The sequence below is a fragment of the Pezoporus flaviventris genome, unplaced genomic scaffold (assembly GCF_033815535.1).
Source record: "Pezoporus flaviventris isolate CSIRO_AGI_PZ_B2104156 unplaced genomic scaffold, CSIRO_AGI_Pfla_v1 ptg000031l, whole genome shotgun sequence".
Lineage (NCBI taxonomy): Eukaryota > Metazoa > Chordata > Aves > Psittaciformes > Psittacidae > Pezoporus > Pezoporus flaviventris.
Window position 1 is genome coordinate 30,960,886 of NW_026892579.1, and position 12,670 is coordinate 30,973,555.

Consider the following 12,670-nt stretch of genomic DNA (forward strand, 5'->3'; position numbering starts at 1 on the left):
CCAACCTGGCCTTGAACACTGCCAGGGATGGAGCATTCACAACCTCCCTGGGCAACCCATTCCAGTGCCTCATCACCCTAACAGGAAGGAATTTCCTTCTTATATCCAACCTAAACTTCCCCTGTTTAAGTTTTAACCCATTACCCCTTGTGCTATCACTACAGTCCCTAATGAAGAGTCCCTCTCCAGCATCCTTATAGGCCCCCTTCAGATACTGGAAGGCTGCTATGAGGTCTCCATGCAGCCTTCTCTTCTCCAGGATCAACAGCCCCAACTTTCTCAGCCTGTTTTCATACGGGAGGTGCTCCAGTCCCCTGATCATCCTCATGGCCCTCCTCTGGACTTGCTCCAACAGTTCCATGTCCTTTTTATGTTGAGGACACCAGAACTGCACACAATACTCCAGGTGAGGTCTCACAAGAGCAGAGTAGAGGGGCAGGATCACCTCCTTCGACCTGCTGGTCACGCTCCTTTTGATGCACCCCAGGATACGGTTGGCTTTCTGGGCTGCAAGCGCACACTGAAGCCGGCTCATGTTCATTTTCTCATCAACCAAAACCCCCAAGTCCTTCTCCACAGGGCTGCTCTGAATCTCTTCTCTGCCCAACCTGTAGCTGCGCCTGGGATTGCTCTGACCCAGGTGTAGGACCTTGCACTTGGCATGGTTAAACTTCATGAGGTTGGCATCAGCCCACCTCACAAGCGTGTCGAGGTCCCTCTGGATGGCATTCCTTCCCTCCAGCGTATCAACCGAACCACACAGCTTGGTGTCATCGGCAAACTCGCTGAGGGCACACTCAATCCCACTGTCCATGTCAGCGACATAGTAAAAATTATGTTCCTAAAATTTGCCACTTTCTATAGAGCTGAGAAAAGTGGACACAAATTACAGGAGGAAAATACCCAGAGAATTTCTAGACTCCCCTTCTCCGGAAGTGTTCAAGGCCAGGTTTGTTGGGGCTTCAGCAACCCTGTCTACTGGAAGGTGTTCTGCCCATGGCAGGGAAGTTGAAACTAGACAATCTTTAAGGTCTCTTCCAACCCAAACCCTTCTATGATTCTATGAAAATGCTCCTTCCCTGGAAGACTGATTTTAAATAGGCATAAAAGAAAGTAAAGTCAGTTAATTTTGTCATCATACCCTTAAACAGCAAAGACACTGAATGCCACAGGAAGAGTACTTGCGCAGCAAGTTACTTGAATTGACTGTCAGTACCATTAATTGGCTTGTAAATGGTACTGTCAGTACCATTAATTGGCTTGTAAAAAGCTACAGATCTTCCACAACTGAAAACAGAAGGATAAAAAACTTCAGTATCTTATCAGCCACTAACTGGAGGAAAGACTAAATATACAGCCAGTAGCACAAGTCACATCCAAATTTTAAAAACCAGAGGAAAGTTCTACAGTTTATGGCCAAAGAATTCCCTAAATATGTAACAGAGGTAGTCTAAGCTTCTAATTAAGATTAATTTTTTACATAAACTTGGGTTTCAAGTTGCTGAGATCAGTTCTACTATTTCTGTCCCACTCACATGTAGCAACAAGCATGGTCCAAAGAAGAGACAGGAACACTGAACTCCCTATGACCTTCAAAAGGCATCATTTAAAAGAAGAGAGCGATTCGTAATCATGGCTCAGCCTGTTCCCTTTTGAATGCTTTAGCTCAACAATCTCCAATTTGCTTATCAAGATTACTGGAACAGGTTGGGGAGGATAAGCCAATTCACTATTACTGCAAGATTTCATTTTTTAAATATCTTTCATTCCATTCACACACCACCAATCTTCAACAACTTAATTCAAAAAAAATTGCTAAATATACATCAAACTTCTTCCTTGTGCAACATACAAGATGCAACGTCTCTTATTTAAAGGCCAGATGGCACTGCATTCACTATTATATTGTTAAACAGTGTTCCTGAAATAAACTTTGGAGTTCCTTCGCATTCAGGTTTCATAGAATCATAGAATAGTTAGGGTTGGAAAGGACCTTAAGATCATCTAGTTCCAACCCCCCTGCCATGGGCAGGGACACCTCTCACTAAACCGTGTCACCCAAGGCTCTGTCCATTTAACAAACAGCTGTGATTAACGCTGAATGCTCTACCTACTCAAACTCCATAAATACTACTTGTCATGCTAAATTCAGATAAGCCAGAGTGAGAGCTTCTCACACTACTTAAACCAGCCTAGCCAGACCACCTACAAACAGTCTTTCTCCTACGTATTTGCAAGAAAAGCCTCCCCATCACTCTTTTTGTATCATATAAGAGCATATTTTAATCAGACATTATTATGCTAAACTTTAGAACAGAATTACATTGTCTTGTTCCACACAATTTTAAAAATGTTTTCCATTACGTGTGACGCTACCAGACGTGTAATCTAGACTTGAGGTATCCCAGCATTCACTACGAAAAACACACAGTCAAGGACTGGACCAGGAATTCACCATCAGAATAAGCATGCCATTCGGATCTGCTTCTGCATCACCTGTATCAAGCACATCACCCCTGCCTATGAAGGCCTCTTTTCTCCAGCTACTCCTATTCAGATCAACATCAAAGATTCTGAGTTCAGAAGTGGCTGCAAATTTCTAAACCTCTAGATTTAAACATATATATATATATATATATATATATATATATATATACACAAAAAAGCAACCACATTCCATGACTTTGTTTCTCCAACACAATAACTCTGGATATTTGTCATTCCACTGCTTCTGAAAAGCATGCCTGTAACAAATCTTTCTGCAAAACAATGCTCTTATGTGCAGTAACATATGTTCTATTCTTTTCATTATGTTCACTATCATAATGAAATGCCTATTTCAGCATTTTACCTGCTAGCTGCAGATGTTAAGAGGAAAATTTCTGTGCTTACCTGGTATTTCCCTTTCAGTAGTAAGGTCCACAGATCCATTCAGCCTGCTTGCAGCTTGGGGGTAAACCAGACTCATCAGTCATAGGCATCAGAAGAATATCCTTCCCATCTAAATAAATTCATCCCTCCCCACATCAAAAGTTTCTAAAGCTAAAACAAAGCTAGTCTACTGCATCACAGATTATGCAGTTCTCTGAAAAAAAGAGAACAGAGGCTGTGAATGATGGGGATACTATGGATCATGATCTTAATTACTGTGAACTTCAGTTGAATCCTCAGGATTTGGAGATCATGTCCAAGTAGGTGACCATCTGTATATTTTAGAATGGGGGGAGATAAAGATTGTGTATGGCAGAGGAAAGCTATTTTTAGTTGCCATGCTAGAGATCAGGCAGGGAACTTCCAACACACTCCTACTTTAAACCTTAGCATTCAAAGAAAAAGAGGTAATCTTTATCTTTTTCAGGCACAGAAGAGACTGCTCAAAAAAAGATGAAAGCTAAAATCTGGATATGAATTAGATGTTTGGTGTGCTGACGGAGAGCAGGCCTTAAATCATAATGTCAAGCACAATAGTGAAGCTCTGCACTTCGCTTCAGCCATTAACAAAACTTGAGGATCTTCTTGTCCTCACAGAGCCTAACAGGTAACTGTCTTTTTCAAATACACATTTCATGCTGGCAGGACTGGGTTTTTTGCCCCTGTGAATCACCCATTTGAGAATCCAATGCTAGATTAAGCACATTGCTAGATTAAGAGACTCACATAAAATGCCTCCCAAAGAAGGTACCTGGGTTCCATTCAAGCCTATGAACCACAAGTAAGTAAGCAAACACACAAAACTGACACAATCTCTCTTCTCTTTCTAGACGTCAAGCCATGAGAGCACTGTATGGATTTCTTAAGTTCCCAAATCTTTGCTGGTAAAAAAACAACATCACAGAGGGCTGGCGGTGGCAGGGAACTAACCCTTAAGACAACGCTAAAGAATGAACACAAATGGACAGAGAAAATGCTGGGGACAGACATACATTAGACTATTCATACTACTGTATGGTATGCACTAGGAAGTCTTACAAACACCCTGATTTACCCAAATACCCCTACATAAAAATACTCTGTTTTTTTAATTGCAGGTAAAAGTCATGCCCTGTGTTTTGGATGTAACATGAATAAGGAAGTACTGAAGAAAAATCCGGGAAGCAAGTGGAAACTCCTAAATGCTACCCACGCTGGGAAGAACAGGTTATGCTTGCTTGTTGGGCAGCTGTACAGACATACATGGTTCTGCAGAATAGGCAAGGAAATTAGACTTGCTCTCATTAGACTGGGAAACATTGTAAAAGACTCTCCCACTCTCAGCTTAAATTGTGTAACATTTTTCTCTGAATGGTTCACCCAGCCAACAGGACAATTCCTGCTCCAAGCTGCACCTACCTAATTATTAGCTAAAAGATCTCACATGCATTAGCATTCACTGTTTTACTCCAGATAGCAACCACACCAGGAATTACGAGAACACAATCACAGGGAAACACAAAAATTAGCACTCATAATATTAAGACACCTAACCTTTTACCAAGTCCTAACGCAGTATGTCACACATCATTCTAGTACGCCCTAAAACAGTACATGAGCTTAAAAGAGGAATGCTTTATCTGACCAGGGAAAACTGTCAGCACATATACCAGCACTGGATAAGCAGATTGGTCACACAGAAAAAAGAGAAGTTGACATACACTGAGCATGGCTATGCATAAGCAAGAGAAAGGACAAAACGTTCAAAGTAGGCCTTGCTTATGTTCTTCAAATGTCCAGTTGGGACTATTAAAAATACTCCTTTTGGCAATGGAAAGGGAAAGAAAAGTATAAAAAAATCTATACAGAAGAATTCTTAACGGCACAGCAAAAGTATTCACAGCAACTCTACGTATCAATGGCTTGATCAAGCTCAGACACTGGCCTGAGACAGTGAAGCTGAACACTGGAATTCATCTTATACATTAGACCATGAAAATAACAGATTGGATATCTGAACTCAGGAGGAAGACACACTTCCACTAATGGTTCACTGCCAGGCAATTCAAGTCTATTATCTGCCATTAGGAAAAACTTCCTACCTAACCTTCCAAGCATTCCCACTCAGAAAAATACTTGCCATTACTTTTCTCACTTTGCCCATTCAGGCAGTAAGGCAAATGTGCAATGCCACAAGATTTTAAATAGGTAGCTTAAAAAAACTAAAGTGACACTAAGTACATACTGTATTACATGCAGATGAATTAGAGATTTCACTGTCTGCATTAGACAGTTTCCAGACAAGAGTATAAGACTGTAAGAATTTAGGATGCATTTGCCTAAGTATCACATACTGTAGCGGCCAGAAGACTGGCAGCAAGCACAGGGACTTCAAGTTCTTCCCCGAAACAAGCCCAACTGCAGGAGAATAAATCACAAACAGTATTTGCTCACTATTTGACAGATCTCATACAAAGCACATAGGTCCAGCCTATTCCATCAAGTAATACCATTATTATCCAAAGCACACTAAAACTTCAGTAATGCATTTGCAAACATAACCAAACACCTTTAAGAGCCTTACTTGGTCTCTTCAGCCAGAAAGATAGGATAAGCATGATTTTCTTTCTATTTTCTAGCATTTCTTGTGTCCCAGCAAGTGCAGAGGGAAAAGAACAGAGAAAGGAACAGAAGAGCACAAGCAGGCAATCTTTGGAGAAGCCACAGAGCATTTCACTGCTTTTACCAAACACAAGGTGGTCGGCTGCGCCATGAAATTCACTTGCAATAAATGATGAAAATTTTGCAAACTGAAAAAGGAAAGCTGCACTAGTTAGTAGCCAGACTGGAAAACATAGATCTATTATTTATAAATCTAATGCTAAAACTTTGACAAAATTTACTCATGCAGGTAAATGATCCATAAGGACTTCAGGTTACAGTTCTCATTAAATACAAACAAGACCTTCCAGTCACTTTCAGCTGGATCCCATTCTCTCTGTCAACAAGACATTCCCCAACAGACTTCAGCACATTTGGGTGGACACCTCATGAGTTCATTTGTGTAATGTTAAGGTTGGAAAGCATGCATCTTTAGCCCAGGCTTACCACTGTCTTCTCAATTTCCATATTCCCACTTACAGTGAACACCTGATAAGCCAAAGACAACAACCCCACACATTTGTTTGCTTCTTTAAGAATGAACCTGATAGCAGAAATTTCTGCTAATGAGACTGAAGTGTTTTTATAGAAGTACCATATTCATATTCTAGATAGCTAATGGGGGAGCACCTCCCAGATTAAAGCAGGCCTGTCAAACTAGCCCTCCATGAGAACTCACCAACACTACCATGACAAGCATACAGCTCTTCCTGAGGCAAATGAGAATCCCTTCTCATTTTAGCTTCAATATCAGGAATCACATACAGACTTCAAGAGAGTACAGGCTACATTGCTGTGTTCTGCAACAGCTCATGTGGGGTTGGAATGATATCACAGCATTTCCCTGGACTGCTTAGGATCAATAGGCAAATTTTTACCCATGTTCTTGCACAGCTCCACATACTGACATACCTGCAAATGTCTGGTATTCCTATTTTAACTGAAGTGCTTTCTAGTCATTTGCTCCAAAACAGAGGCTATTGCATTCACACCACTCAATGACAGGCAGGACAAGAAAGAAGCCAGAGCCGCTGCAGTCAGTGACCTCTCAGGGAAGCCAGCAACCTTCCACTAACTACTGTCTACAAAGGAGCAGCCCAGCTCATGCTCTTGGAGTCATTTCAGCTTGTCATATTTCTTGTAATCATTTTCATCATCAGGCAGAATCCCACATTTTTGGCCTTGGTTTTCAGCAGCCGTAAAGTCTGAACTAGCTTGTTCTTAGCTGCCAGTGCTGAGGAAAGCTGCATGAAAAGTTTTATGAACTTTTACAGAATAGGAAGAATGTCACAAAAGCCCTGGCCCATGCAATTTTTAGGTTAAGACTTGGCCATAGTCACTGGGTGCACGTTAGCTGAACCTGTTAGTGCTTGCAGGAGGTTTCAAAAGACATTTTCCACTTCTGTTGCTGCTGGAGCGATGCCAGCTGACAACTTTCATACCCATGGGATGTGGCTCAAGCAATGCCGGTCTGAACTTGACTACATTGCAGGAGCTCCTAATAATAAGATCTTTTCTGGACTCCTCTGTTTAGAAACAGTTGGCGTTTACTATGTTGTCTCATGAAAGAACCCATGTTAGAAACATACCACTTTATGAAAGGCTGTCTGAAGTTAATAAGCCTCTACTGATCCTCGTGACTCAATGTCTGAGTTACAGCACCCTTCCAAAGAAAGGTGGAAATGGTTCAGTACACAGTAACTTAGAACAATATAGGCAAGGTAACCAACCATAAAGGCAGGTGCACATATAAAAGAACAGGGGGTTGGGGAAGATAAAGAACAATCTCAGGTGCTGCAAGAAATTTCAAATTCTCCAAGATGCTGTTTCCCAGAAAAAGTAACAAACTTCTTTTCTGAGTTAAAGCACACATATCTTAAGTTCTGTGAAGCTGAAATAGCAAGTTAGACTCTTCAGCCAGGAAAAAAGCTCCTGGGGTATTCTAGTAAACTACAAAGGCATCAATAGCAAATCAAGTGATCAAGATCAGCTGCTCACTGCCTCTTCCAATACCAGGGATCAAAGACAAGGTAGGTGAACCCAGGCTAAAAAAAAAAACTAACAACAAATCAGTGCAATGGCTAATAGACCTGTGCAGCTATTCGCCAGGGGAGAATACGGAAGATACCCTCATGAGCTCAAGGAGAAACTAAACAAGTATGTGAAAAAGGGATCCATTATGGGCTACCAATTAGACAAACCAAAACCCAAAACTCAGGAAAATCTTCAAACCAGAAATAGTCAGGGGATGGCAAGAGGAGCACTGAAACACACTCTTTTCTTCTTAATCACTAGGCATCTACTTACTTCAATTGTGGAAGGAAGCTGGGCTAGAAGAGCCTTTGATCTGAAGCTGCACAGCCACTCTTACATATTCAAGTGAGGAGATATAGAATTACCTTTTCTTCAAATTGTAAGATACACCCTTCTCCCCACTAAGAGGAGAGAGATTTCCCTTCTCCAAGTATGAATGTTCATTTCAGTCAAAATGAGACAGATAAACAATGTTCACTTTATTTTCCATGTGTCTCTACTTCAGAAGTCTGCCCTTGCAACCTTGCTCTACTTCCCAGAGTTAACAAACATATCTTAAAAGCCTATCAGATTTCATCTTAAGAGCTGTTCCAAGAGTTATCCTCTCCACAGCTCCCACCGGAGCTTTTTTTTGGAACTAGACTGCTCCTATACTTAGGAACCTTTTTAATTTCCATCCTGATCACTGCCAGCTTTTACCCATCTGTTCTTGTGCCAAAAATGGTCTGGTTTTGAGCTAAGCTGCAAGCCATCTGACACGTTCACAATAACAGATCAATGGCCTACTACAATGAAGGGAAGTAAAAGGTCAGATCTTCATCATAAAACACCATCTTAAATTCTGCACCTAAAATTCCAAGTTAATCCAAATCCTGGAGAACAGAAACAAAACATACATACACATGCTTCAGATTCCACATTAGCCTGCAAATGTCAAGTGAAAATGCAAAGGGATTTTTCTTAAACAGATTCATCAGCCTGGAAAGAATATAAAAAATAAGCGCATAAACTTTAAACTTTATAAATTGCAAGAAATTACATACAATTATGCAAGTCATTTATATAATAGTTGTAACAACAAAGGGGAAAATAAAATAAAATAGGAATAAAGTATAAAAACTTACTTCCCAATGTTTTCAGGTAGTGCTTGCAGAGAGATGTCGTTTACTGAAAGACATGTTAGATTCTGTAATTCAGGAAAGCTTTCAGGCAACCTGTGGAGATATTGACTCAAATCAAGGACTTCCATCAGAAGTATTGACATTCACGTAATACATACTGGAAAAGAGAACATGTAGTGGAAAACAAGAATCTATTTAGAAAATAAACACAGAGGGAAGCATGCCCAAACTCCAGCACGACTCCCAGAAAATTTTAAGGATCATAGTACAAAAAAAACCCATAACTAAAGAGATTTTAAAGCTTTTTCTGTGTCAGAGAATAGGTAATATCCATGCCTCCTAGCCCCTTTCTTCCCTGCCCACAATCTGTAACTTTAAGAAGCTATAGGGCTTGAGAACATTTGAAGCATTTTAACAAATTTCTAAAAATCAAACATATTAAACAAAAAACTGAACATTTTTACTATTATTTTCCTGTATCACTTAGACAGTGAAATAACTAAACAAATTATTTTCATTCAGGCTTCCATTACACACATGCTTACAGCATGGCCATTTTGTATTAGCTACTAGGCTGCTTTTCAAAGGAACAGTCTGTTCCCCATGAGGACAAGGTTGCACTGTTACAGCATTTCACATTTACTGGTTCACAACACAACAGCATGTAATCACTCCCTTCTTACACTATAAAATGCAGTCATATGCAAAACACTTCCAAAGTTCCCAAAGCCTTTACGACCGTCACCTAACATCTTCTGCATGCCTTGTCTTCCCCTCCCCTCACGCCGGCAGATTCCTGTACCACTCACTGCTCACTGGCAACTGGGCTGCAGCAAGCAGCTCAGTTTGAGGTTGCACAGGAGACAGGGTGGGTTAAAAGGGGTAATGAGGTAGAGAAGAAGCCCTGACCCAGCCATCCAATTTCTGCTCAACCTCCAGGCATTCAACCTAAACTTAAGCTGTAGCATTTGGTTTGGTTCCTGCTCTCCACACCACCCAGCTCAAGGCAGATGGAGTGACCTGCAGGCAACTAGCTAAAAGGAGACACACACCTACAGGCAAATACAACTGTGCATGTGAGAAAGGAAAAAAAAAAACCAAATTAGAATGGAGGGTAGAGGGTGCTTTTAATGTGCTCAACTCCATACTGCACTATAGGTCATTTTCTGAACTTTTATTAACAAAACATGCTTGATGTCTCCAAAATGTGAGCTCCCCTATAATTACTCATCACCGGTTAGGCTATAAAAGATTTAAGACTGGAGTTAAATGGTCTGAGTATCTTTTGGTCAGCCCTGAAGTGGGCAGGCTAGACTAGATGATGGTTGTAGGTCCTTTCTAATTAGAACTATTCTATCTATATCATATAGTGGAATTGCAGTCTACTCTACAATAAATGTGCCTGCTTTTCATTAATATAAATCTGAAATCATCTTGAAGCAATGGGGAAAATGGTCTGCCAGCCATTTTTAATGCTGTAGGCTCATCAATTATTAAGGTTGACAATGAGACAACATATTGTATTAGTGGTAGAACATTGATTGGGAAGATCTCTGCCCAGCTTTTAAGCTTAGAGGAAATAAGGACAAGAATCAATGGCTATAAAAAGTTCCACGGTATCACACAGAAAAGGAAATCACTACTAGACTTTCCCACTCTGTCTGTGCAAATTAGTGCCAAAACCTACGTGCTGTTATACAGGCAAAACTGACATTCTGGATCTCATTCCAGAAAATACCTGGCAACCATGTGTATCAAGTTTTGGTATCTGTGTTTTCTAACTTAGTAAACTGCTCCAAGTGATGCTTTCCAGGACATACATAGACTTTGGAGCCACTTTATCAAGAATTGTCTAAATTCTCTTTAACTGTCAACTAAGAGCTATGAGATCTACTTCAACCCCATTAAAAAGCCTTTCAACTCTTTTGTTAATTTAACTCAGTTGTAGCTGTGCATTACAACTACTGTTTAAGGAAACACATTAGTCGGGCCCCAGGCCTTATTCAGCACACAAAATCGAGAAGGATAACTAGCATACTAATACAGACAATTCTGGTTTCAGTAGCAAGAGATGCAGTTCTGAGCTTTATGTACTGCACATTCATGCCTGGGAAAAAGCTGTTCGGGAACCCTCACCACTTGCCTATCTAAATATCAGTTCATCCTCAGTTTGCTTTACTGGATTTTTGTGGTATTATTATCCTCACTATATAAATGGGCTACAGAGGCACAGGCGTTAAGTTCACAAGTGTCCCTTTAACGCTCAAAGATGTGACTTTCCGGAGAACTTAGACCACACTATGGGAGATATTCAAAGCACACTTCTGAAGAAACTCAGCTGCACACATGGGAGAAGCAGTCTTGCAAAACCACTGGAGCGGCTTAAGATATTATAGACACTCTCCTGTTTGTTAGCACTCCAGCACCCCAGCAAGCTGCAAGTATTCCTAGCCCATCACAGTGCAAAGCAAAGCAGGTCGGCAAGTGCTCACAGTGAATACTCTGGCTTATGTGACTTTCTCAGCATCACAAAGGAGCACTGTGCCACAGGCTGGTTTAAGAAACAGTTCTCCAAATACTAGTCAAAGGCCTTAACTAGCAGACGATCTTTTCCTTGCTATCTCCAGCCTTATTTTACTTAAATTTCAAATTCTTAAGCAGATGGAACACAGAAATGTAAATAAAGCCCCTCTTCTGTACTAAAAGTGTACATAATCCCCAAACCCCAGCTCATCAGAATACGGACTGCCAGGAACTGTAGCAGTCACTGACATATGCAGTGCATTTCTGCCACATGTTACTGGATGTCACCGTGTCCCAATTGATAGGAGGGTGATGAATGAAACGCTAGTCCAAGCTTTAATCATTAGTAAAAGCCATTATCTGCAGCAGCTGATATAAAGCCTATTCCAAATCGTCAGGCACCTGGGTTTGTGCCAGTGTATTCATGCTAACCATTGCCTTACCTTTACCAAGTATGAGCATGGTTTTCCTATGCATTTAATAAGAGGAACGAAAATTACTTAAGAGACAATCAGATTTACATTTTTCCTGGTTGGCTAACAAATTTCATCCCCTCCCAAGAAAGATGCACATCACTTCTTAAACCTGAACTTTTGCTGCATTCCCTGCCAGAGACAGACACTGTTGGCAAGATTTCATAGAGATCCTAGATCACAATTTTTAAGGCTTATTTAAAATTGTAATTGTTACAGCAAGACTGTAATTCTGGTATAGCAGGTACTAAGAAGAAGTGGAAGTTACCTAGTCAGTGGATTCCCACTGAAATCTGCTACCTGTAGTGCTCTGCAGAATGAGATGCTTTCTGGTATTTCGGGAATATCTGCAGAAGAAAAAATAAAGGAAAAAAAATTGTCAACAACTGTACTGCAGCTACACTGAAATTATTGCCTCATTACATTCAGTAACTTGCTATTGCAAGAAGTTATCTTGGTATCTTTCAAGACATTTCAACATGCAAGCCTGCTTCATGTCCATGTACACAGCTATTACAGCACAGCCATTTTGTGCTTTTTCACATCCCATTTCCCCCTTCTGCTCCATGCTTCTCTTCCTGATCCTGGACTACTCACCTGTCCTTGGACTGATCTTTACCAGCCTCTGCTCATCAAAAAACCCAAACTCTCTATGTGCCACGACTGTCCTAAAGAACCAATTAAAATCTGAGCCTCTTGTAATTTGATCAATACCTGCCCACAGTCTGTGGAGGAAGAAAGTATATGGAGAGGGAAAACAAGGGGAAGAAGAAAATGTGCAAGTCTCTCTACCTGTAACACGTGCATGGGAGAAGAACCACCCTCCCTCACACTAAAAACAGGTAATTTTAAAATATTATTAAAATTGATGGGTCCCAAGTAAGTTCTAGGACACTTTTTCAGACTGCTAGAAAGTAATCAGAGATATCTGTACGTGAAAACAGATTT

At 40.6% G+C, this 12,670-nt stretch overlaps 1 protein-coding gene across 1 annotated transcript in view; it reads right to left on the reverse strand.

Annotated features, from left to right (window-relative positions):
- LRRC1 (leucine rich repeat containing 1) overlaps positions 1 to 12,670 on the reverse strand; it is a 70,848-nt gene that overhangs the window by 29,667 nt on the left and 28,511 nt on the right. The window contains exons 3-4 of the mRNA XM_061460624.1: positions 11,991 to 12,069; positions 8,730 to 8,819 (exon numbers count right to left, since the gene is read on the reverse strand). Coding sequence (XP_061316608.1) covers positions 8,730 to 8,819; positions 11,991 to 12,069 — 169 coding nt within the window. The remainder of the gene's footprint in view (positions 1 to 8,729; positions 8,820 to 11,990; positions 12,070 to 12,670) is intronic.